General features: G+C 36.4%; 2 protein-coding genes and 1 long non-coding RNA gene across 4 annotated transcripts in view; 1 reads left to right on the forward strand and 2 right to left on the reverse strand.

The window, feature by feature from the left end:
- The first annotated feature begins 4942 nt into the window (after nucleotides 1-4942).
- On the forward strand, nucleotides 4943-10195 carry LOC125683867 (uncharacterized). Of its 2 annotated transcripts, none has more exons than XM_048925364.2 (3): nucleotides 4943-5157; nucleotides 9247-9372; nucleotides 9996-10195. In XM_048925364.2, exons 1-3 carry the CDS (start codon nucleotides 5094-5096, stop codon nucleotides 10157-10159), a joined length of 354 nt encoding a protein of 117 aa, XP_048781321.2. In that variant the 5' UTR covers nucleotides 4943-5093; the 3' UTR covers nucleotides 10160-10195. The 2 variants fall into 2 exon arrangements, with proteins under 2 accessions (XP_048781321.2, XP_048781322.2); XM_048925365.2 differs by lacking the exon at nucleotides 4943-5157 and adding an exon at nucleotides 8083-8237.
- On the reverse strand, nucleotides 7077-8067 carry LOC125671266 (uncharacterized). Its single transcript, XR_007368555.2, has 2 exons — nucleotides 7605-8067; nucleotides 7077-7377 (listed from the first exon to the last, which is right to left on the reverse strand). It is a non-coding gene; the product is annotated as an uncharacterized LOC125671266 (long non-coding RNA).
- A 5352-nt stretch (nucleotides 10196-15547) lies between the features above and the next one.
- LOC125683853 (peroxisomal acyl-coenzyme A oxidase 1-like) overlaps nucleotides 15548-21972 on the reverse strand; it is a 21025-nt gene continuing 14600 nt past the window's right edge. Inside the window, exons 8-14 of the mRNA XM_048925342.2 lie at nucleotides 19625-19787; nucleotides 19264-19454; nucleotides 18815-18967; nucleotides 18400-18505; nucleotides 17239-17385; nucleotides 16853-17059; nucleotides 15548-16403 (exon numbers count right to left, since the gene is read on the reverse strand). Coding sequence (XP_048781299.2) covers nucleotides 16326-16403; nucleotides 16853-17059; nucleotides 17239-17385; nucleotides 18400-18505; nucleotides 18815-18967; nucleotides 19264-19454; nucleotides 19625-19787 — 1045 coding nt within the window. The 3' untranslated portion in view covers nucleotides 15548-16325. The remainder of the gene's footprint in view (nucleotides 16404-16852; nucleotides 17060-17238; nucleotides 17386-18399; nucleotides 18506-18814; nucleotides 18968-19263; nucleotides 19455-19624; nucleotides 19788-21972) is intronic.

Here is a 21972-nt window from a genome sequence, read left to right on the forward strand (position 1 = left end):
AATTCAGGATGGCTTCCTTTCACTCCAGATCATTGTCAAACCAAGCAGGAAGTGAAGTATCATGACAATTCCCATATGAACAGATTAATGTTTGCTTTTAGTGCTTTAAGTATTATTGATAATAAACTGAAAGTGCTAAATATAACATAAACAAGGTCATTTTTGTGACTTTTCGTCCTGTACCTTTTTATCCTATCTGATCAAAGCCATATTTTTGCTATTTTGTCCCTATTTCTTATGTAAATCATTCCGAAACCTTACTGACAGACGTAAAGCGTCCCTAGACGCGTTCATTTGTTTTTCAAAATACTACTTTGTAAACTATGACGACTTTCGTTCTGAATTCCTGGGGAACGTTAAACGGATTCGTTTAATCCGAAACAACTGTGTTAATTATTTCTCCTTGGACTATATTTCCGATCTAGTGCATCTCAACGTGTGGTTTGTTAAAACAACTTTACAGAGTAAAGCATGACTGTTGTGTAAACTGCAAAAACATTGTGTAATGTGGACGAATTGTGACCTAATGAATTATAAAATTACCATTTCCTTCTATTGTTACACGTGCATTAAAACTTTAAAAACCCTCATTATCGTTTAATGTCTTTGTTCGATACATATACATGTACATCGGCAGTATTGCAAATTCTTGGGATAATATCCAGCATATGAAGTGTGTATATTGTTCACTCGGAGTTTTGTAAAGAAGAGCTAGGTGTCGAGAAGAACCGTGTTTCGTGTTATGGTATTGTGACACAGAAGAGGAGAAAAATCTTTGGATCCATCAGAAATCGAACTTTCGATCCTTGCATTCTATAAGTGATGAAACCAATGAGCTAACCAGACCGACATTCAAAGTAACAGGACTACAAAATATAAAATTGAGACCTATTTCGGAAATCATACATGAACACTTCAAATAGAGGAGATACAAATATAATTTTAGAAATGTCGCCCTTAAGGACATGCGTGACGTTTCTGATGATATCTCTAACATTATTTCTGATGATATCTCTAACATTATTTCTGATGATATCTCTAACATTATTTCTGATGACTTCTCTAACATTATTTCTGATGATATCTCTAACATTATTTCTGATGACTTCTCTAACATTATTTCTGATGTTTTCTCTAACATTATTTCTGATGTTTTCTCTAACATTATTTCTGATGATATCTCTAACATTATTTCTGATGATTTCTCTAACATTATTTCTGATGATATCTCTAACATTATTTCTGATGATATCTCTAACATTATTTCTGATGTTTTCTCTAACATTATTTCTGATGTTTTCTCTAACATTATTTCTGATGATATATCTAACATTATTTCTGATGATATCTCTAACATTATTTCTGATGATTTCTCTAACATTATTTCTGATGATATCTCTAACATTATTTCTGAGGATATCTCTAACATTATTTCTGAGGATATCTCTAACATTATTTCTGAGGATATCTCTAACATTATTTCTGATGTTTTCTCTAACATTATTTCTGATGTTTTCTCTAACATTATTTCTGATGATATCTCTAACATTATTTCTGATGATTTCTCTAACATTATTTCTGATGATATCTCTAACATTATTTCTGATGATATCTCTAACATTATTTCTGATGATATCTCTAACATTATTTCTGATGTTTTCTCTAACATTATTTCTGATGTTTTCTCTAACATTATTTCTGATGATATCTCTAACATTATTTCTGATGATATCTCTAACATTATTTCTGATGATTCTCTAACATTATTTCTGATGATATCTCTAACATTATTTCTGATGATATCTCTAACATTATTTCTGATGTTTTCTCTAACATTATTTCTGATGATATCTCTAACATTATTTCTGATGTTTTCTCTAACATTATTTCTGATGTTTTCTCTAACATTATTTCTGATGTTTTCTCTAACATTATTTCTGATATTTTTTCTAACATTATTTCTGATAATTTCTCTAACATTATTTCTGATGTTTTCTCTAACATTATTTCTGATGTTTTCTTTAACATTATTTCTGATGTTTTCTCTAACATTATTTCTGATGATATTTCTAACATTATTTCTGATGTTTTCTCTAACATTATTTCTGATGTTTTCTCTAACATTATTTCTGATGTTTTCTCTAACATTATTTCTGATGATTTCTCTAACATTATTTCTGATGTTTTCTCTAACATTATTTCTGATGATTTCTCTAACATTATTTCTGATGTTTTCTCTAACATTATTTCTGAGGATATCTCTAACATTATTTCTGATGATTTCTCTAACATTATTTCTGATGTTTTCTCTAACATTATTTCTGATGATTTCTCTAACATTATTTCTGATGTTTTCTCTAACATTATCTTTTCTAAACTCGTGGGGATTTTTGTGGCATTTCAGAATTTGTCTGCTGGTAGTGGTTATGGGCTTAACCCTAGGCCCGTGTCATATGCCTAAAAAATATTGTCTGATCATTTTAATCAATTTTGGTTTTGTTGAGATTGAGAAGTCTTCAAAAGGAGCAAACTATAAAATGTTTAAAGAATGTTTAAAATTTGAGGACTATTTAGACATGTTAAAGGATTACCTTAGCAAAATTCAGAACACGAAATCATCGTTTACCAGTTGAAACTGGATCTTCCTCTATTTATGAGGATAGGTTTTGTAATTTGTGCAATTCCAATATTGGGGACGAATTACATTACCTTTCAGAATGTAAAGTGTTAACAAAAATGAAAGGAATGATTTTATTGTCAAATTCGTTTTAGGTAGAACAAATGTTATAAAGTATAGATAATTTACTTCAATCACACAAGGTAAAGGATTTGAGAAATTTGTGCAAATTTATACGAGTAATTAACAAAAAAGTTTGTCCTCCCAAAGACATATTAACAGAGATTAGCAACTCGTGGTTCCCTGTTTTTCGGTAAAAATGCATACACTGATTTAAATTGCGTATTATATCTTAATAATGAAAGATATCAAAGTTCAAACTATCTAAATCCTATCACGAAAACATCCAGGATATTTCACTTCAGAGTAAAATGAAAGTGAAGTTTCAAAAGCCGACACATGACTCAAACTCGGCAAAACCGAAGAGATTTCAGCAAATAGTTACGATTTGTCTATATTTTTGTTAATAGTACATTTGTTCATCATCAAATCATTTCATAATTTCTTACGTTCGATTCCAATTTATGGTAGGAGTGAAAATAAACTTAAATCAGCATAAATTTCTCAAACCAATAAATAGGAATTAACAATTTATAGGCGAGACCGTAACATATTTTAAGCGGTAAACATGCCGCCCTGGGAGTTGCTTATCTCTGTTATATACAAATGTCATGTATGTCTCTGGTCCTCTCGAATGCCAATTATGCATTGTATATTTTGTTTTCATATATTGTATTATATCATGCCTTGCCATGAACAGAAACAAAAATTCTATCTGTACAAATTATTGTAAAATTCTCTATACCATGTAGTTATTGGTTTATGAGATTAAAGAATACTTCTAAAATACCCTGCCTCATATCTAAAACACTTTCAACCAGGTTACTCTTGCCCAACATTTCTAAATCACCACCAACTGACACCCTCAACTTTCGGACACTCTTGAAACAACACATTTGGTGAGGAGATTGGATAGAAGGTGAACCTTTTAACCATTAAGGGCTACTGCAGATTTCAGTCACTTCTGTTACAATGCATGTCCACCGCCGTAAAATGTACAAATCAAACCACCCAAACATACAGTAAAAATATCATTTACATATTAGTCTGTTGGAATTCCCATGGGCATGAATTGTGCTCCTTTGTTAGCTGACCTGTTTTTATATTCTAATGAAGCAGACTTTCTATTCAAAAGCTTTTATATGAGAAGACAAATATCTTGCTGTGGCCTTCAACTCGACATTTAGATATATGTACTACGTTTATCTATTAAAATTAATTATTTTTATTCAGCAAAGTTGAAGAACAGAAATCAATCTCATAACTCCTATAAGTAATACAAAATAGTGAGTTGGGCCAATACCGACCCCTAGATATATCAGAGGTGGGATCAGGTGCCTAGGAGGAGTGAGCATCCCCTGTCGACCGGTCACATCCGCTGTGAGTCCTATATCTTAATCGGGTAAACGGAGTTATCCGTAGTAAAAATCACTGTGCCACAAACGGTCTAACAATCGGTATGAAACACGTCAGACAGCATTTGACCCAATGATAGGTTGTATTGGCAAATTAGATCGTTATAACGACCATATAATTTGCGAAATACTGACTTTAAACGAGACTGTTGAAACCCCTGCACCATGAACTTGTTTGTCAGTAGCTTGCCTCGATTTAAAAACTGACCTTACGCAGAACAAGATTGTGCCAATCGAATCAGTTGAAAGATATAAACACCATATGCAGGTGACAATGGAATATTGCTACATAAATATGGGAAGTTGACGATGAAGAAACTGAAATCATCCTGTTTGTCATAAAATTGAGTTGTTAGTTTGCCGTTAATATCTACTTCCAACAAAATATCTAACTTAAAGTATGAAGCAGAAGTGGACGACTCCATGGTGTCTTTTATTTCAAGATCGTAGGGATATATAGAATCGACATATGAATGAAAGTTATTATTGTTAACAGACAAATGTCGAATTGAAGGTCGCTGTAAGAGATTTTTCTTCTCACGTAGAAGTTTCTGAATAAATTCTGCTTAATATGGATATAAAAAACAGGTATAATAAATAAATTACATTTTTGAAAATACAGTAGAGCACATGAACTATTTCGCTAAATGCTGGTATACTTAACTTTAGCGCTTCTCTCTCTCTCTCTCTCTCTCTCTCTCTCTCTCTCTGAAGCACGCGTTCACAATATCACCAATCCATGATTAATTCATTAATTTGAGGAAATTTGTCAACGTTACTACCAGACTACCATTTGCGGACTGTCATCCTCCATAACTTGCGAGCCAGCTGGTGTGATGTCAATTACGAAGCTTTTCAGTGCCTGACAGGTGCATATAAGACGAGATCAGCTTCACATCACCATATAACTATACCTGCTGTACCAAGAAAACCAGTTAGATATGCGCTCTCTTGTAATATTGGTGCTTTGTGTTGGTACTTGTTCGTCGGTTTTCCAAAGGCCAGGTAAGCTAAATATATTAATCATGTTCACAAATATGGAACGTTATTATACAGACAGTAGATCATCATACGCATGGTATAAAAGTTGAAAACGTGGTTCCGTCTCAGTTACTGGTCCCTTCTCTTTCACTCCTATTGAGACGTCACCAACTGTGGGTGAAGTATCACAATCGCAGCTATCAGGGCCCTAGCACTGAGGGGTCTTCAACCTGTCAGCGCTTGTCGCGATATTGTACCTTCATTTTTAAGGTCAAGTTCGAAAGACCCGCGATTCTCACTTCTAAATGCTGAACGTTTGGCGAAGGAGTAATCCTTATCTATTTTCGTCTTAGGTTTGACGCAGCAATGGCACGAGCGGAGCTTGAACTCACAAACTTCTAGTTACGAAGCGAACAACCTGATCAAAATACAGATCTCCCAAATAGCGCACTGTATTTTAATCAATCTGATTAAAATAAGATTCTTTGATCCGCTCACGTAGATCGCTACACAAGGATCTAAAGTAACACAATAGAGGTTCAAGTCCGCATGACCTTTCGTTTGGAATATTAATGAGAACCATCAGCCAATCAGATTGCGCCATACAGATAATGACGTCCCAGTTAATTTGTAAGCAAGTCACGGTAATGTTTATTCCAAACTATAAACTGCATAAGGATCTTCAGAACTTTCGGAATAATGACAAATTTATTCGATTTTGTATGGACTAAAACCTGCCCATATGGTAAAATAATAGTCAAAATTGTGTAACTTCAATTTTTATCATAATTTTATTATCTTTTGTTTTCCGAAAAATTCCAATTTATCGAGTACATATCATGTGAAGATCTTTTAAGAAACACTAAAAAAAAAATTTCTAAACTGTGTATCAGATGTTTTGGGTGAAAGAATTAAGATAGCAAATTTCTATTTTTAGATCATTGTGAAGTTGTAAGAGTTATTTCCCTTTACCTCATTTAAGATTTTTAAATTTTTTAATTATGGATATGACACACACTCTCATACAAGTATAGACCTGTAATCAATTTCTTCCTAGAATTTTTAACAATTGAAATAAATGTACTTTAAAACTTGAAATTTTCACTTTTATTTGGAGTACTGTAAAATGATGTTGCCAATGGTAACCAAATAAGGCACTGTACACCTTGTCGATTACCAGATTTTGACAAAATTCTCAAAAAAGTCTTAAAATACATTGAAATGAATAATTATGAGAAAAGAAAGTGAAACTGAAAACCTAACATGAATAGCTTTCTGCATGGTTTTCTAGTAGACACGCACTTAACACAAAAAATAATGCACGAGCTAGATATACAATCAAATTTGGTAAATTGGCAATTACGATTCATGTATGAATATGGATGAGTACGATTAGGCTGTCTTTTAGCTCTAAGGATTCTTTAATCTTTTGTACCGACCTAAAACACTTCTGGCACACACCTGTATCGGTGCTTTCAATGATGTCGAGGTTGAGAGCGCTGCTAATCAACTATTTTCGTTCGTCGATCAATTTGAATTTTCTATCCAAGATTTTTTTTTATTGTTTCCTCTCCATCGATATTTTTAGAGGCGAACTAAAGAGAACCCGCAGTGAATGCAGATATCATTTACATTGCATGTTTTGACAGGTGTGCAGCCTCCGATCATGGGCACAGTCATTTTTAACTTGTGTAAATTGACACAAGAGCATCGCTGGCAGAAATTTGACATCATGTACATACATGCCAACTTTTAAAAATCCCCATGGGGGATTTTGCGCGCGACGACCTTTTTTCAAAGCTCAAAATTCACGACATTTTAGCATGAAAATAAATATTTGTCCTTTCAAATAAAATATCAATCAAATCATTGTTAATGTATCATATATTAACACAACATCAAATGTGTTTGACCATTAACTATATAAAAAAAACTTTGAAAGATATACATTAATATTTTATTAAAATCATCTATTCAGCAAAAAATCTTCTCCAACAAGTCACATACATAATATCAAATAATATTTAAGGTTGCATCCTTTTACACCATACAATAAACATTGGCCGGTCTATATATCAAAATTTAAATTAAAGCACATGCATTTAGGTACGACTGCAAAGGCGATCTTGCTTGTCTGTAAACATGGGCTTGCAGAGACTGGTGGAATAATCTGCATTGCAACCAAAAAAGGAGTGATCTGCCCTGCTATGAAGTTTGCGAACAAAACCTTTGCACCCATGACATCTGAAATAATTACCAGGAAAAAAAAAACACATCAAAATATTCCGTTTTACTTGTAAATTAAGGCTACTTGCTAAATAAAAAATTCAGTACAGACTTGTGCGAATTACGCATCACAAAGTATATTTAATGAATACTACACTATATAGACTATATAATACATCGCTATAGACGGATAGATTTGGATAGCCTATATTATTATAGTTGGAAAAAATATATACTTGACGTACCTTATTGCAAATTTTGGATGCTGTCATCGAGAGGCGGAATGTCCGATTGTTTGGTGGTGACACTAGCATCGTTGTCATTCACGTTTGTGTAAAGGATAGGTCAATTTGAAATCCGTCTTCCCGATTAATTACTATCAAAACATGCTTCGTACTGTCCAATAAACACCTGCACCCCGACACAGGCAGACCAACCCGACACCATGCGACACAGGTAAACAGCAATGGCTGACTATTGTCCCGATTTCTGATTGGCCAGTTCAGAAATGACGCGGGATTTCCAATTCTGGTCACGAGATTTCACGATTATCCCGCTTTCAAAATCGTTTTCAATCGTGAAATCGGAAATTTTGGTCGGAAAAAATTTCAAATCGGGATTTTAGGGTAATTTTGCTTTCCCGATCGGGAAAGCGGGACCGGAGGGTAAAATCGGGAAGATCCCGCCTAAATCGGGAAAGTTGGCATGTATGCATGTATTTGATTGGTTTAACGAAAGCCATGCGGACGTGACCCGCTATTGGGTTACTTCGGATCCTTGTGTATCGATCTAAGTGAGCGGATCAAAAGATCTGATTTTACTCAGAATGGGATTGTCGAGGGAGCACTCAACCACTGAACTACCGCGTCAGATCCCAGGTAATATATAATGTAAACGTCATTTACCTACAAAACCCTGTCCGTCTGATTAATCCGCGCTTTCGCTTGCGGCTATTTAGAATCATCGTCGGATCACCACGACTTCTTCTTTTAAAATTCCAAGTCTTGATTTTATGAACGTAACAGATAGTGAAAAAGTGAGACTGAGGTCAAAGGTGAGCTCGCTAACAGCATGTAGACCCACCGCGGTTCACGTCGCCATGTAATTGTTTATTTTCTAACGTCAACTTGCGACGTCACGTACATTGATTGATTGATTGATTGTATCGTGTTTAACGTCTCGAGAATCTTTCACTCATATGAAGACATCACCATTGCCGGTGAATGGCTACAAAATTGAGGCCTATACTTGGCGCTTATGGCCATTGAGCAGGGAGGGATCTTTATCGTGCCACACCTGTTGTGACACAGGACATTTTTTGTGGTCTCATCCGAAGGACCGCTCCATTTAGTCGCCTCTTTCGACAAGCAAGGGGTAATAAAGACCTATTCTATAACCCGGATGGGGCGTTCACTATCCGAATCGAAGAGTAAATGATTAAATAGGAAATTAGCATGATAATTTTTAATCCGATCACATAATTGCATAAAGTATATAACTTATAATTATAGCTTTATATAAACCACTTGGTTATTTTTTAATTCCTACGATGATATCCAATGAATATGGCATATATAGTTAATGGGATTTTCATCAGTTGAAATTTACAGTTTTTCTTTTGTTATAAATGTATAAATATTTTTTATGAATAAGTGGATTAGAATAGTTTTACACAGGATTACATGTACATAAAACCCAACTTCCAAAATCGTGTTTGTAAACACGGTCACAAACTTTGTTTTGTCTTATGAATTTTATTGCGCATGTGTGGACGTGTATTAGAATGAATCCTAGCCTAGTACCTGAGGCCTTCCGAATGCGCGCATGTGTGCATATCATTATAATTACAATATAAAAGTATGATTTAAAAATGGTATTTATTTGTAGAGAAATGGCCTTGTCTCACTCCAAGTTTCAACAGATTACAAGCATGCACGACCAGCGACCCATGCTGTTTCGTTGAACCAGTCTTTAGGAATGGATGCTTCCACGGCTGTGACGTGAAATGTCGAAGTAAGACTTTTTCACAAATATATTTGTTTATGAACGTGTAACGATAATATTTCACCTATCGAATTTGGCTAATAATGCACGATAAGATTGTATTGAAATGCAAATAAACACAAACACGAAAAAACTGCAGGCCGCCGCCATGTCCGGTTCATGTATCTGGGACTGATTCACAACCGCCCAAATTTTGTTTTTCACTTTAAATGATCAAAATCTACAGTCTAATATTTTTAGAATGTCTCACAAAAAATTAAGATTATTCATCATGACAGAAGCTCATTATAGAGAGTCTATGATTTGTTTTGAAAACAAAGATTGAGGTGTGTTATTGTTTACGAACTTTTCAAAATAAATGGATATTGATCCAAGTTTATTATATATCTATATATCACATCTCAAGTAAACTTTAGGTAAAATGTGTCATTTAAAAGTTAAGATTTGTGATTGTACAAACTGTAGATGCCCCCCAATGAACCAGAGATGAGTATTGGTGGCGAATTCTGTTTGATTTTACATGCATGATATTATGTGTAGTAGCTCACTGCATGCTGCCCACTTGCACAATATGTAGACACACGGAGTGGTTGCTTTCTATATTCCTTTCATACGTGCGGCTTTTTTTTCAGATTCCGCTTTCTGCGAGCGGGCTTGCCCCGTGCTGTCATTGGACACTGAAACAATGAAGCAATGTATCAATAGAGACCCCCACTGTTTCGTCCAAAAGCTGACAGAGGTTAATCTGATGAATGGCAAGCAGTGCTTCAGCGGCTGTGTAAAGGCCTGCCTATAAATGTTATTCCTCGTCATTAAAGTCTTAAATTGAAAACACTATTCTTTACTTGGATTTTTCAACACCAGAATACCGACTGAATTGTGATAATGGATATTGCCCATCACAGGCTCCTTAAACCACCGCGGGTCCCGGATGCTAATCCTTCCTACAAGCAATTGCATTGCTTGTGGTCGAATTTACAATTAAAGAGTATTCTTTGATAGTAAATTCGCCGTCAAGCGATGCAAAATTTGCCTGTGATCCTTCCTAAATCATTAAAAGGGTTAATTAAGCCTTGAATTTCGTAATATTTCAAGTCTAGATGTGGTTGTTTTTGGTTGTTGTTGTTTTTTTTTTTTTTTTTTTTTTTTGTTTTGTTTTTTTTTTTTTTTTTTTTACAGATATACGTCTACTATTGCATTCAAACTTTTTTTAAATTACAAACTTGTAATTTTGAGATTACAATATTTCTCTCAAATCAACAGCATCAAAACTACGACTCTTCAACACTTAGCACCACCATTTCTTACATTAACTTAAAGACTAGGATTTTTGACATCATAGAGAGCCGCTTCTTGAATAAAAATGGTCCTTGAGAATATTCAGATCTTGTGATCAGTCATCCAAAAATTACTCTTTAATAATAACTATTCCGATTCTGCGCACAAGCAATTAATTAAAAGATGCTGGAGTTTCTCATTGACAAAATCTACGTAGTCATTGATAATCGGATATTCCAGCAATCTACTGGAATTACCTTGGGCACAAAGTGTGCTACTTTATCAGCTGACCTGTTTTGGTATTCTTATGAGACAAAATTTATTCAAAAGCTTCTACATGAAAAGAAAAAATCTCCTGCTATGGCCTTCAACTCGACATTTATGTACATATTCTTACAAAAGATATATTAATATATTTAGTTGCCGTATGATTTGACTTTCTTCCGTCTCTAGTTGTATTAGTAGGTCGCTCTATCAAATTTCGTGCATGTCATAACACCTCAACACTCAAATATCAACCGTAACAGTCTCTGATGAGCCTAGCGAGGTTGTCCCTATTCCAGCTGTTGCGGACCAGTTTCCAAAACAGAGGAGAATACAGGTGAAAGTGGCTCTGGAGAGAAATGTAAACATTAAACAATTGAGTGGTATAAATGAACATAAATTAGTACATATACCTACCAAGAACAATGAGTGGTACAATGGCTCAATCCATGAAGCCAGACAACGGAGAAGACAATTGGAGCGTAAAGCCATGAGCTCAGGCCTGGAGGTACATAGACAGATGCTTGCGGAACAGACCCGAGCTGTGTATATGATCAACTCCTCAAAGTCCAGCTATTATCGGGAAAAGATCACCAGTAAAGAGACTTTTAGAGTTAGTAGCAGTCTGGTGAATTATAATGCAGGGACTCCCTTAGCACCAGCTACCAGTGACCAGACCCTTGCCGACGATTTTGTGCAGTTCTACTACAGCAAAGTTCAAAAGAGCAGACAAGGTCTCGATGCCTCATATCCCTCTGACAATACAGCTTTTCCAGACCTGGACAGACCAGTTCCTCATCTTGGTTCCTTCAAGGTCCAGACGCAGAAAGAAGTGGACAAGTTCATCAGGAACTGTGCTAATGAGACCGGCTCACTGGATGCCATCCCCACTGCGCTCTTGAAGAACAGCACTGTCCTCTCTGTGGTGCTACCGACCATTGCTGAGCTGGTGAATACATCACTTTCAACTGGGGTCTTTCCAAATGAGCTGAAACGTGCACTTGTTACCCACGTCTGAAAAAGCCTGGACTTGATACGAGAACTTTTAGTTACTATAGACCAGTCTAAAATATCTCATTCATCAGCAAGGTCATCGAGCGTGTTGCTGCACAGCAGCTTAATAGTCATTTCTCCAGGAATGGTCTACATGATGATCTGCAGTCAGCTTATAAGACCGGTACCAGCACTGAGACAGCCATCCTGCGAATAAAAGCAGACATAGAAGTAATGGATGAAGGTGACTCTATGCTCCTGGTCCTTCTTGACCTAAGTGCGGCATTTGATTCCATCGATCATACCCTCTTGCTGGACAGACTACGTGAGGAAGCTGGATTGACGGACACAGCACTCCGTTGGGTACAGTCTTACCTGAGTGTCCGCATCCAAGCGGTGAAGATCAACACCAGTGTGTCCTCAGATGTATCACCGGAGTGCCACAAGGGTCTGTTATTGGCCCCCTTCTCTTCCTGGTGTACCTTCTCCCACTCAGGATAGTTATCAACCAATATGCCATAAACCGTCATGGGTTCACAGATGACATTCCACTTTACAGCCGTTTGAGTGTATAAAACACTGTCATACGTACCTATCAAGTCAACATTATGGAGGAGTGCAGAGCGAGTGTCTGAACCTGGGTGACTGTGAACAAACTCAAATTAAATGATGGAAAAACTGAGATAATGGTGGTTGTCAATGCCCACAACCAGTGCCGTGTGAAGGATGTCCGTCTGAAGATTGGTGAGGTAATATTGACACCTAAGTCTACTGTTAAAAACCTCGGTACTGCCTTGGACCTTACCTTATCAATGGAAATACATGTCAGCTACGTGGTAAGAAAGATGTACTTCAACATCAAGTGAATCTCCATGGTGAAACACCATCTCACCCAGGAAGTGTGTGCGAAGGTCATCAATGCAACAGTCATGTCCCACCTTGACTATCAGTTATATCCTTGACTATCACAATGCCCTCCTGCTTGGCATAACCGATCGCCCAATGCACCGACTACAAGTGGCTCAGAACAATGCTGCACGTTGTATCACAAGAACATGCTACAGACAATATATTTCGCCGGTACTTCAACAACTACACTGGCTGCCTGTAAAGCAACGCGTTGTGTTTAAATTGCTGACAACCATACATATGTCAATACATGTACACCCTCTCTCAGCACCAGCATACATGAGAGAGCTATGTCCTGTTTACCAACCACATAGTGCCTTGAGATCATCATCTGACCAATGGAAACTGGCAGTGAAGAAATCATCAAACAAATACGGTGCAAGAGCCATAAAAACACTAGGTGTACAATTGTGGGATAAACTGCCATTGGAACTTCGAGAGCTTTTACATTTTCATTCATTTGTCGATTAGATATATCCCTGTGAACTCGAAATAAATGTCACAACAGAGTCGTCCCTTCCTGTTTCATACTTAGATATTTTATTGAAAAGCGATATTAACGGCAAACTAACAACTATATTTTAAGGATAAACGGGACGGTTTCAGCTTCTCTATCGTCAACTTTCCATACTTATTTAACAATATTCCATTCTCACCTGCATATGGTGTATATGCAAGGTGAAGACAACGAACAGTGATCAATCTCATAACTCCTACAAGCAATACAAAATAGATAGTTGGGCAAACACGGACCCCTGGACACACCAGAGGTGGGATCAGGTGCCTAGGACGAGTAAGCATCCCCTGTTGACCGGTCACACCCGCCGTGAGCCCCATATCCTGATCAGGTAAACGGAGTTATCCGCAGTCAAATCAGTGTGCCAAGAACGGTTCAACAAACGGTATGAAACACGTCAGACAGCATTTGACCCAATGCGAGGTTGTATTGACGAACTAGATCGTTATAACGACCATAGAATTTGCGAAATGCTGACTTCAATCGAGACTGTTGAAATCCCTGTACCATCAACTTGTTTGTCAGTAGCTTACCTCGATTTAAAAACTGACTATACCCAGAACAAGCTCTTGCATATCGAATCAGATGAGATATATAAACACCATATGCAGGTGATAATGGAATATTGCTACATAAATGTGGGAAGTTGACGATGGAGAAGCTGAAATCATCCCGTTTGTCATACAGTTGAGTTGTCAGTTATATATACATTGTATCTCAACTCATTCATTACGCAAGAGATTGTTCTGTGTAAGGTCAGTTTTTCAACCGAGGCAGGCTACTGACAAACAAGTTGATGGTGCAGGGGTTTCAACTGTCTCGTTTAAAATCAGCATTTCGCAAATTCTATGGTCGTAATAACGATCTAGTTTGCCAATACAACCTATCATTGGGTCAAATGCTGTCTGACATGTTTCATACCGATTGTTAGGTCGTTCTTGGCACACTGATTTTGACTATAGATAACTCCATTTTCCTGATCAAGATAGAGGGCTCGCGAAGGGTGTGACTGGTCGACAGGGGATGCTTACTTCTCCTAGGCACCTGATCCCACCTCTGGTGTGTCCAGGGTTCCGCGTTTGCCCAACTCTTTTTAGTATTGCTCATAAGAGTTGTGAGATTGATCATTGTTCGTTATCTTCACCTTTCATTAATGAAATATGAAGATAACGAACAGTGTTCAATCTCATAATTCCTATAAATAATACATAATTAAGAGTAGGACAAACCCATCCTTCTGATGAGACAGTAAAAACCGGTCCCGTGTCACAGCAGGTGTGGCACATTAAAGATCCCTCCCTCCTTAAAGACCCAAAGTGCCGAGCATAGGCCTACATTTTGCAGCCGTCACCGGCAATGCTGACGTCTCCATATGAAGAAAAAAATCTCGAGAGGGACATTGAACAATATGCAATCAATCAGAACTTAGCTGATAACAGACAATTTAACTTTTTTCTATACTGAAAATGGATTGATGATTGCAAATTCTTTAACGTCCCTCTTGAGAATTTTTCACATATTTGGAGGTGTTAACATTGCAGGTGAAGGGCTGCAAAATTTAGGCCTATGTTCGGTGCTTTCGCCCTTTGAGTAGGGAGGGATCTTTATCATGTTACACCTGCTATGACACAGGGCCTCGTTTTTTGCGGTCTCATCCGAAGAACCGCCCCATTTCGTCGCCTCTTACAAGCAAGGGGGTACTGCGAACCTATCCCGGATCCCCACGGGACCTGAAAATGGATAACCTACATGTGTATGCAACCATATACATGTAATTGTAAAAGAAAACTAAGCACGTTCTGTCTGAGAAACTATAAAACATACCGTATTTCTTTGATACTCGTCTGTACAAGGACTGGTTGGGATGATATGAAAATGTTGCAGTTATTCTTCAAGTAGTTTCTCCACCTTATTTTGTCACACTTTCTGATTGCTTTAAATGATGTTTGATAATGTAATCCTGCACTTTCAATGCTATATATTTTCCTAGTTATGGCATTACAGAATCAACCATATTGTGAAACCAGAACTTCCTCCCAGAAGCTAGGTCAAACACTAGTAATAAAAACTTTATTTTCATAACATTTTCATACATCAGAAGATTCAGAATTAGAGTTGAGCCAATTGACAAATGTTTTTCTGTTCATGAAATGGAGACAACCATTTTATTGTATATAAAATGACACTGACAAGGGTCAGAAGTAGTTTTAAATAAAACACAAAGAAATGAAGCCAGTTTTATTTATGCAAAACTTTGAGATATAATTGATACTGTCCATTTCCTGATCATGGAAAATATGTCATAAACATTTCCTTCTCCAAAGCTTGAAAATATTCCTGTGCTTATTTTCCCTCTGCTTTCAAACATTTGAAATCATTTGACATTTACAATGTAATCTGGAACATAAAATATTTGTGAAATAACAATTAAAAACTTTACAAGAGGAACTATAAACTGAAAATAGAACAGGAATCAAGTAATTTTTATACAAAACATTAACTCAACACTTCTACATCACATAATACATGTATCATAGATGTATAAATGGAATGTTCAATCAAAATTTTAAAATATATCACCAATGTATTAAAATTCAAAACATTATAGAAAATATTAAAATGTAGATTTGTACAGTATTTAAAAAGCTTGAATTAAGAGTATTTAAAATTAGAACAGATTTGTACATAAAGTTGCTAAATAAATGTACATGTACACTGTACCAAAAGTCATTGAAATATGAGCAAAGGACCAAAATCCCGCTGTAACATTTTCCTTGATAGTCAGGGGAGATAATAATATTTTATTATATGCATATTCTATCAAATTTGAATTCCGGTTTCCAAAATAAATAAATTCTGCATACATTAAAACAACAAATGTCCATATAATCTATACAACATATTAGGGTTTTTTAAATATCACTATAACAAGAAAATGGCAATAAGTTTCTACAGAATCACAGTAATCACATTGAAATCACAGACTGCTTCAGAATGTTTTTTACAGCTTTGAAAATTGCTGAATGGATCCATTTCCTTGCTGAGCAGGTTTAATATATTTGAAATAGGAATCAAGCACCTACAAAATTGAGTAACAATTAAGAACAATAAACACATCTCTTTCTCTGATAATATATTCTTAAGATGTGAATATGTAGATCTTAGAGGGGAGATCACCACAATCCCAAGAATCCCACCCCCGTTGATGGCTCCAAAATTTTGGATGGATGCTCAAACATCCTTTCTTTGGGTGATCGCAAGCACCCCCAAGGTTACAGAACTGTGTCTATACATACACACCACACACACTGTTGAGAAAGTTACAGAACTGTGTCTATACACACACACCACACACACACTGTTGAGAAAGTTACAGAACTGTCCCTATACACACACACCACACACACACTGTTGAGAAAGTTACAGAACTGTGTCTATACACACCCACACCCACCACACACTGTTGAGAAGGTTACAGAACTGTCCCTATACTTTACGTTCTCTTCCACACTATGGATTGCTCCTTACCTCCTTCTCATTCAGTGGAGAACTTTTGGCGTATTCATACAGAGCCTGGTAGACTTGTCCATCGTAACGCCCCAGACAGCTCTGCAATACTTCATCTGGGTAATCGAACGCATCCACTAAAGCCACAGCGTTGGGTCTGATCTCTGCCAGAAGATCCATCAATTTATTCTTCAGAAGGTGTACTTGATTCGAGTCAAAAAATCCGTCCTGAAATGGTAATACAAAAGGAGCAAAATTAAATAAGACTACATACAAGGTGCACATATACATGTACCACAGTTGCATGATTTTCAAACACTTGTAGCTATGATTTTAACCAAGAACACTGAGCAATCTAAATTTTACTCGTGCGATCAATTTACATAATACGCTAAATCTATCCGTACCTGTATGAATCCACCAAGATTTTCTATGATGCCATGAACAGCATACAACTTGCATAGACTGGTCAGAGCTAGTTTAACATCGGCATCCATCTTGGAATTCATTACTGTCTCGACAAAATGTTTCGTAACAAATGCATGGCAATGGGCCTAAAGGAAACATTTAAGCAAGGCTTTAAGTTCAAAAGATACATTTTCTTATAAATTTGTAATTCAAGCCAAAGTTCGAATATACTGATATTTTGACAATAAATAATATGATTACGGTGTGACCGTTGGGACGAGCGCAGCATATCTGAATACATTTTCAAAAAATCTATGTTGAAAACAAGGAAAACTGGTCTGGTTCACTGTCAATAAGTAGGATTATTATATACTTTCAATTTCATCTCTTCTTTTTTCTTTAAAAGTTTGCGGGCATATATCACACGATATATGCCCGGAAACATTCCGGCCCGCAAACATTACGTCACAATCAAATTTCTACGCCGTTAATTTTCAAATTTTTCGTGTTTTTCATCTTTTACTCAGTTAAACCGATAAAGTTATTGTTAAAAATAAAATTATTGTTAGTTTCTAAATGAAATTGAAAGTATATAATAAAAAGGTTATATACTTTGTATGGGAAATATGACGACCTCGTTTTTTGTCGCGAACGGACCTCGCAAGCTCGGTCCGTCTACGTGCCATAAAACTCGGTCGTCATATTTTCCCATACAAAGTCTATAACCTATAATTACTGTCTTGCTCTTCTCGCCAATGTGGAACCAGTTTAGCGGGAAATGCAACGAGCGTGTTGTGACGTAGCCTGGTAGTTGTGACGTGACTGTTTACATTTCTTTAGACAATATTTTAAAAAGAAAAAGAAAGGGGTAAGAATATGATTGTCATCCTTTCCTTTCAAATAAGAAAGGTTTGTAATACTTCAAAGATTTTTTATTATTATTATTTTACAAATCGAACCATCCGCCATTTTGTACGAGGGACTTCTGGGATTGGCGTCAAAAAAAAATTCTTGTTAGAGGTTGAGATTTAGCTTGGATTATTTCCCGCGCTCTAGTCATTAGAGCTCGCAGTACGAGCCAGCGCTCTGCGCTGGCTCGCTATAAAATACTGAAATATAATAACTGCTTAATGCGGGAGTCAAACTTTTGAAGAACTTACTGTCGCAGCCCATGTCAACATCACTGTAGAGCCATTCCAAGCCTCTATTGGTGATTTTCCGGACTGTACCAAGTTCTGCATGCTGGTAGCAGCATCTGTTACCATTCTACAAATACAGTACCACAGCTGTCTCTAACTCTGTAAACAAAGCTAGTAAGCCATTTTATTCATCTTTGTTATCTGTTTTACTGTTTGCCCCTAGATTTCTCACAAACTTATCAATGGATTTCATTCACATTTTGAAGTGAATTTTGACAAAAGAACAAATTGATCTGGATTTCAGGCAGATCTGGGTACATAGAATTTTGACGATAACAAAATAAAAACAAAAAACTCATCTATTTCGATTTCACCCTTGAAAAAAAACAATACAAGAATTTTATACGCGGATTGATCAGATACGTTACAAACATACCGTGCTGCTCGGTGTTCATAGGCCATGACTAGGCATTTAAGGGCAACATCCTCGGCCATACAGGATTTCTTGTTCAGATCGACATTTAAATATTGCACAAAACTAGGAAGTGATTCTCCTTGTTGCATCTTCTGATACATCTTCATCAAAAACCTACGACAATAAAGAAAAACTTGTAATACACATATATATATATTGGGAATGACATTCTTGAGGTGTAAGTTTTAAAGTGTACAGCATGTTATGATGAATTTTACAAAATAATGAATTCTTGTAAATCTCAAAGACATTTCTTGCTCACAAATTAAAGTTGGTTTACACCAAGCATGAAATAAACACACACTACATATAAAACCATAACTGAATTTGTAAAATCCCTATTCTGAATAAACACACGCTACATACAAAACTAAAACAGTTTGTAAAGTCTCAATTCTGAATTTTCTCACCTGGCCACTTGCAGCATCATGACATTGTTTTCTCCTTCGTAAGTACAACCAGGCACACAGTCGACGTAAATCTTCGGCAGACCACTAGCGTGAGAGTACCCATGACCTCCACAACACAGGCGACATGTCTCTACCCCGGCAGAACACGTCCAGGTGCTGAAAGCCTTTAGTCCAGCAGAAATGGCATGAAGCTATAGAATTTAAGAATTGTTATCACATGGTTAATACCATTAAATTCTAAACATTAGTGATAAAACAGCACCGAATAAAAACGTTTTCTCTAAATCGGAAAGATTCGATTAACTTCTTTCTCGTCTCAGTTTCGTTGACCCCAAAATTTTGGATGTGGGTCTGAAATTACCTGGGGCATAGACTCCAGATTTCCATCCTCAATTTCCGCTGTCGCTTTAAGGTAAAAATCGTACATGAACCGCCCAGCAAAGTACATAGCATAAGAGGTGGCAAGTAGTGGAAACAGCTTGTATTGTTGAGTTTGGTAGTCTATAATCTGTGCCTCTTCACCTCTATAAACAAAATAGTTCGCATTCAGAAAAGATCTTCAACACAGTAAAAGGTCCTAAGTACCCCCTGCTTGTCGTAAGAGGCGATTAAATGGGGCGGTCCTTCCGATGAGACCGCAAAAACCAGGGCTCTGTGTCACAGCAGATGTGGAACGATAAAGATCTCTTCCTACACAAAGGCTTTAAACGCCAAGCATAGGCCTAAATTTTGTAGCCCTTCACCCGGCAATGGCGACATCTCCATATGAATGAAAGATTCTCGAGTGGGACGTTAAACAATATACAATCAATCAATATTTAAATGATTTTTCATGGGATGTTTCTAAATCATTTTCTCAAAATTACTGTTTCATTGTCCAAGTCCAAACAAATTGTAAATCTTATTATAGTTGGATTATACATAACAACAAAAAGCACAGGTGCCAGGTTAAAACTGATCAATAAAACAATTAACAAAACGAAGCTCATTACTCCCATGTATGTTAACACCTAATAAACAGCAACAAGCTAGCCCATTCACTGTTACACAGGAAAGGTCCAAGCAGAAATAAATACATGTTTCAATTGACTGATGGTATATATCCTGCAAATATTTTGCGAGATCAAAAGAGAAAAACAAGGAAATATGTTTTATAGGACTTAAATTTCACTTTAAAAAATCAAAAGTTTGAGAGCTCAAGAGCTTAGGTATATAGAAAAAAAATTTACAACTTTAATTTCATTTTGAGAAATCAATAAGTTCAAGCCATCGAGAGTCATCTGTAATTACCCGTTCAATTCAGTAGATTTTCATTCACCTATGTTTTGTCAAAAAAAGAAAATCAATTGCTAATTCAATTTTCATATAATATCCTTTACGGAGGAACTTCTGTTTACATCACAGAGGCTTGCTTTTTATGGAAAGTTATTCGAGTACACATATAAAATCTAAAATCTATATATTTTGTAAAATAATCGAGACGGTGGATATCAGCTGGGATAGCTTGTTAGAGTGTCTGACTAGTGAATATCAGCTGAGATAGCTCAGTGGTTAGAGAGCCTGACTAGTGGATATCAGCTGAGATAGCTCAGTGGTTAGAGTGTCTGACTAGTGGATATCAGCTGAGATAGCTCAGTGGTTAGAGTGTCTGACTAGTAGATATCAGCTGAGATAGCTCAGTGGTTAGAGTGTCTGACTAGTAGATATCAGCTGAGATAGCTCAGTGGTTAGAGTGTCTGACTAGTAGATATCAGCTGAGATAGCTCAGTGGTTAGAGAGCCTGACTAGTAGATATCAGCTGAGATAGCTCAGTGGTTAGAGTGTCAAACTAGTGGATATCAGCTGAGATAGCTCAGTGGTTAGAGTGTCTGACTAGTGGATATCAGCTGAGATAGCTCAGTGGTTAGAGAGCCTGACTAGTGGATATCAGCTGAGATAGCTCAGTGGTTAGAGAGCCTGACTAGTAGATATCAGCTGAGATAGCTCAGTGGTTAGAGAGCCTGACTAGTAGATATCAGCTGAGATAGCTCAGTGGTTAGAGAGCCTGACTAGTATAAGGAAGGGCCCCCGGGGCTGATTTCCTACCCAGTCATATATTTTCTCCTTTCCCACTACACTATTTAATTTATGGAATATTAGGAACACATTATGTACATGTCTAGGTTGTGGGATACAATAGAGACTAGGGCTGAAACGATACGCCCCCTTCACGATACGATACATATTGCAATACTTATGCCACATTCAAAACTTTCAATACGATACAATTCACAAAAGAAACCAATAATAACATTGAAGAAAAGATTAATTACCAAGATTCACATTCATGATTTTAAAAGCAAAATGTTTCCAAATTGTCAAACTGTAAGATGCATGTTGGCTCTGTAGTATAAACTGATAAAGTTCATTATTATTTTCACAAGACTCAAGGCAAACAACAGTCTAGATGTTATTTGACGCTATTTTGTCACTCATGTAAAATAATCATTGCAGGCTGAACCTGGCCCCAAGACCATAAACTGAGAATAGATTTATGTCTAACTTTCAAATCCAGCTAACTTTGGAAATAATTTTCATAAACAAATAAAACTTTCAGTGTATGTTTGAATTTGATTTGATTTTATAAACCTGCAGTTTTTCAAACATCTGCGCTAGATAAATCTTCAGATATAAGTAATCAATATTTTTACTTAAGTCTATTCTCAGTTT

Source organism: Ostrea edulis, chromosome 6 (assembly GCF_947568905.1).
Source record: "Ostrea edulis chromosome 6, xbOstEdul1.1, whole genome shotgun sequence".
NCBI lineage: Eukaryota > Metazoa > Mollusca > Bivalvia > Ostreida > Ostreidae > Ostrea > Ostrea edulis.

Coding starts and splice junctions, on each gene's coding strand:
- LOC125683867 (XM_048925364.2), top strand. CDS start 5,094: ATGCGCTCTCTTGTAATATTGGTGCTTTGTGTTGGTACTTGTTCGTCG. Junction 5,158..9,246: donor GTCGGTTTTCCAAAGGCCAG/GTAAGCTAAATA, acceptor ATTTATTTGTAG/AGAAATGGCCTTGTCTCACT. Junction 9,373..9,995: donor CTGTGACGTGAAATGTCGAA/GTAAGACTTTTT, acceptor CTTTTTTTTCAG/ATTCCGCTTTCTGCGAGCGG.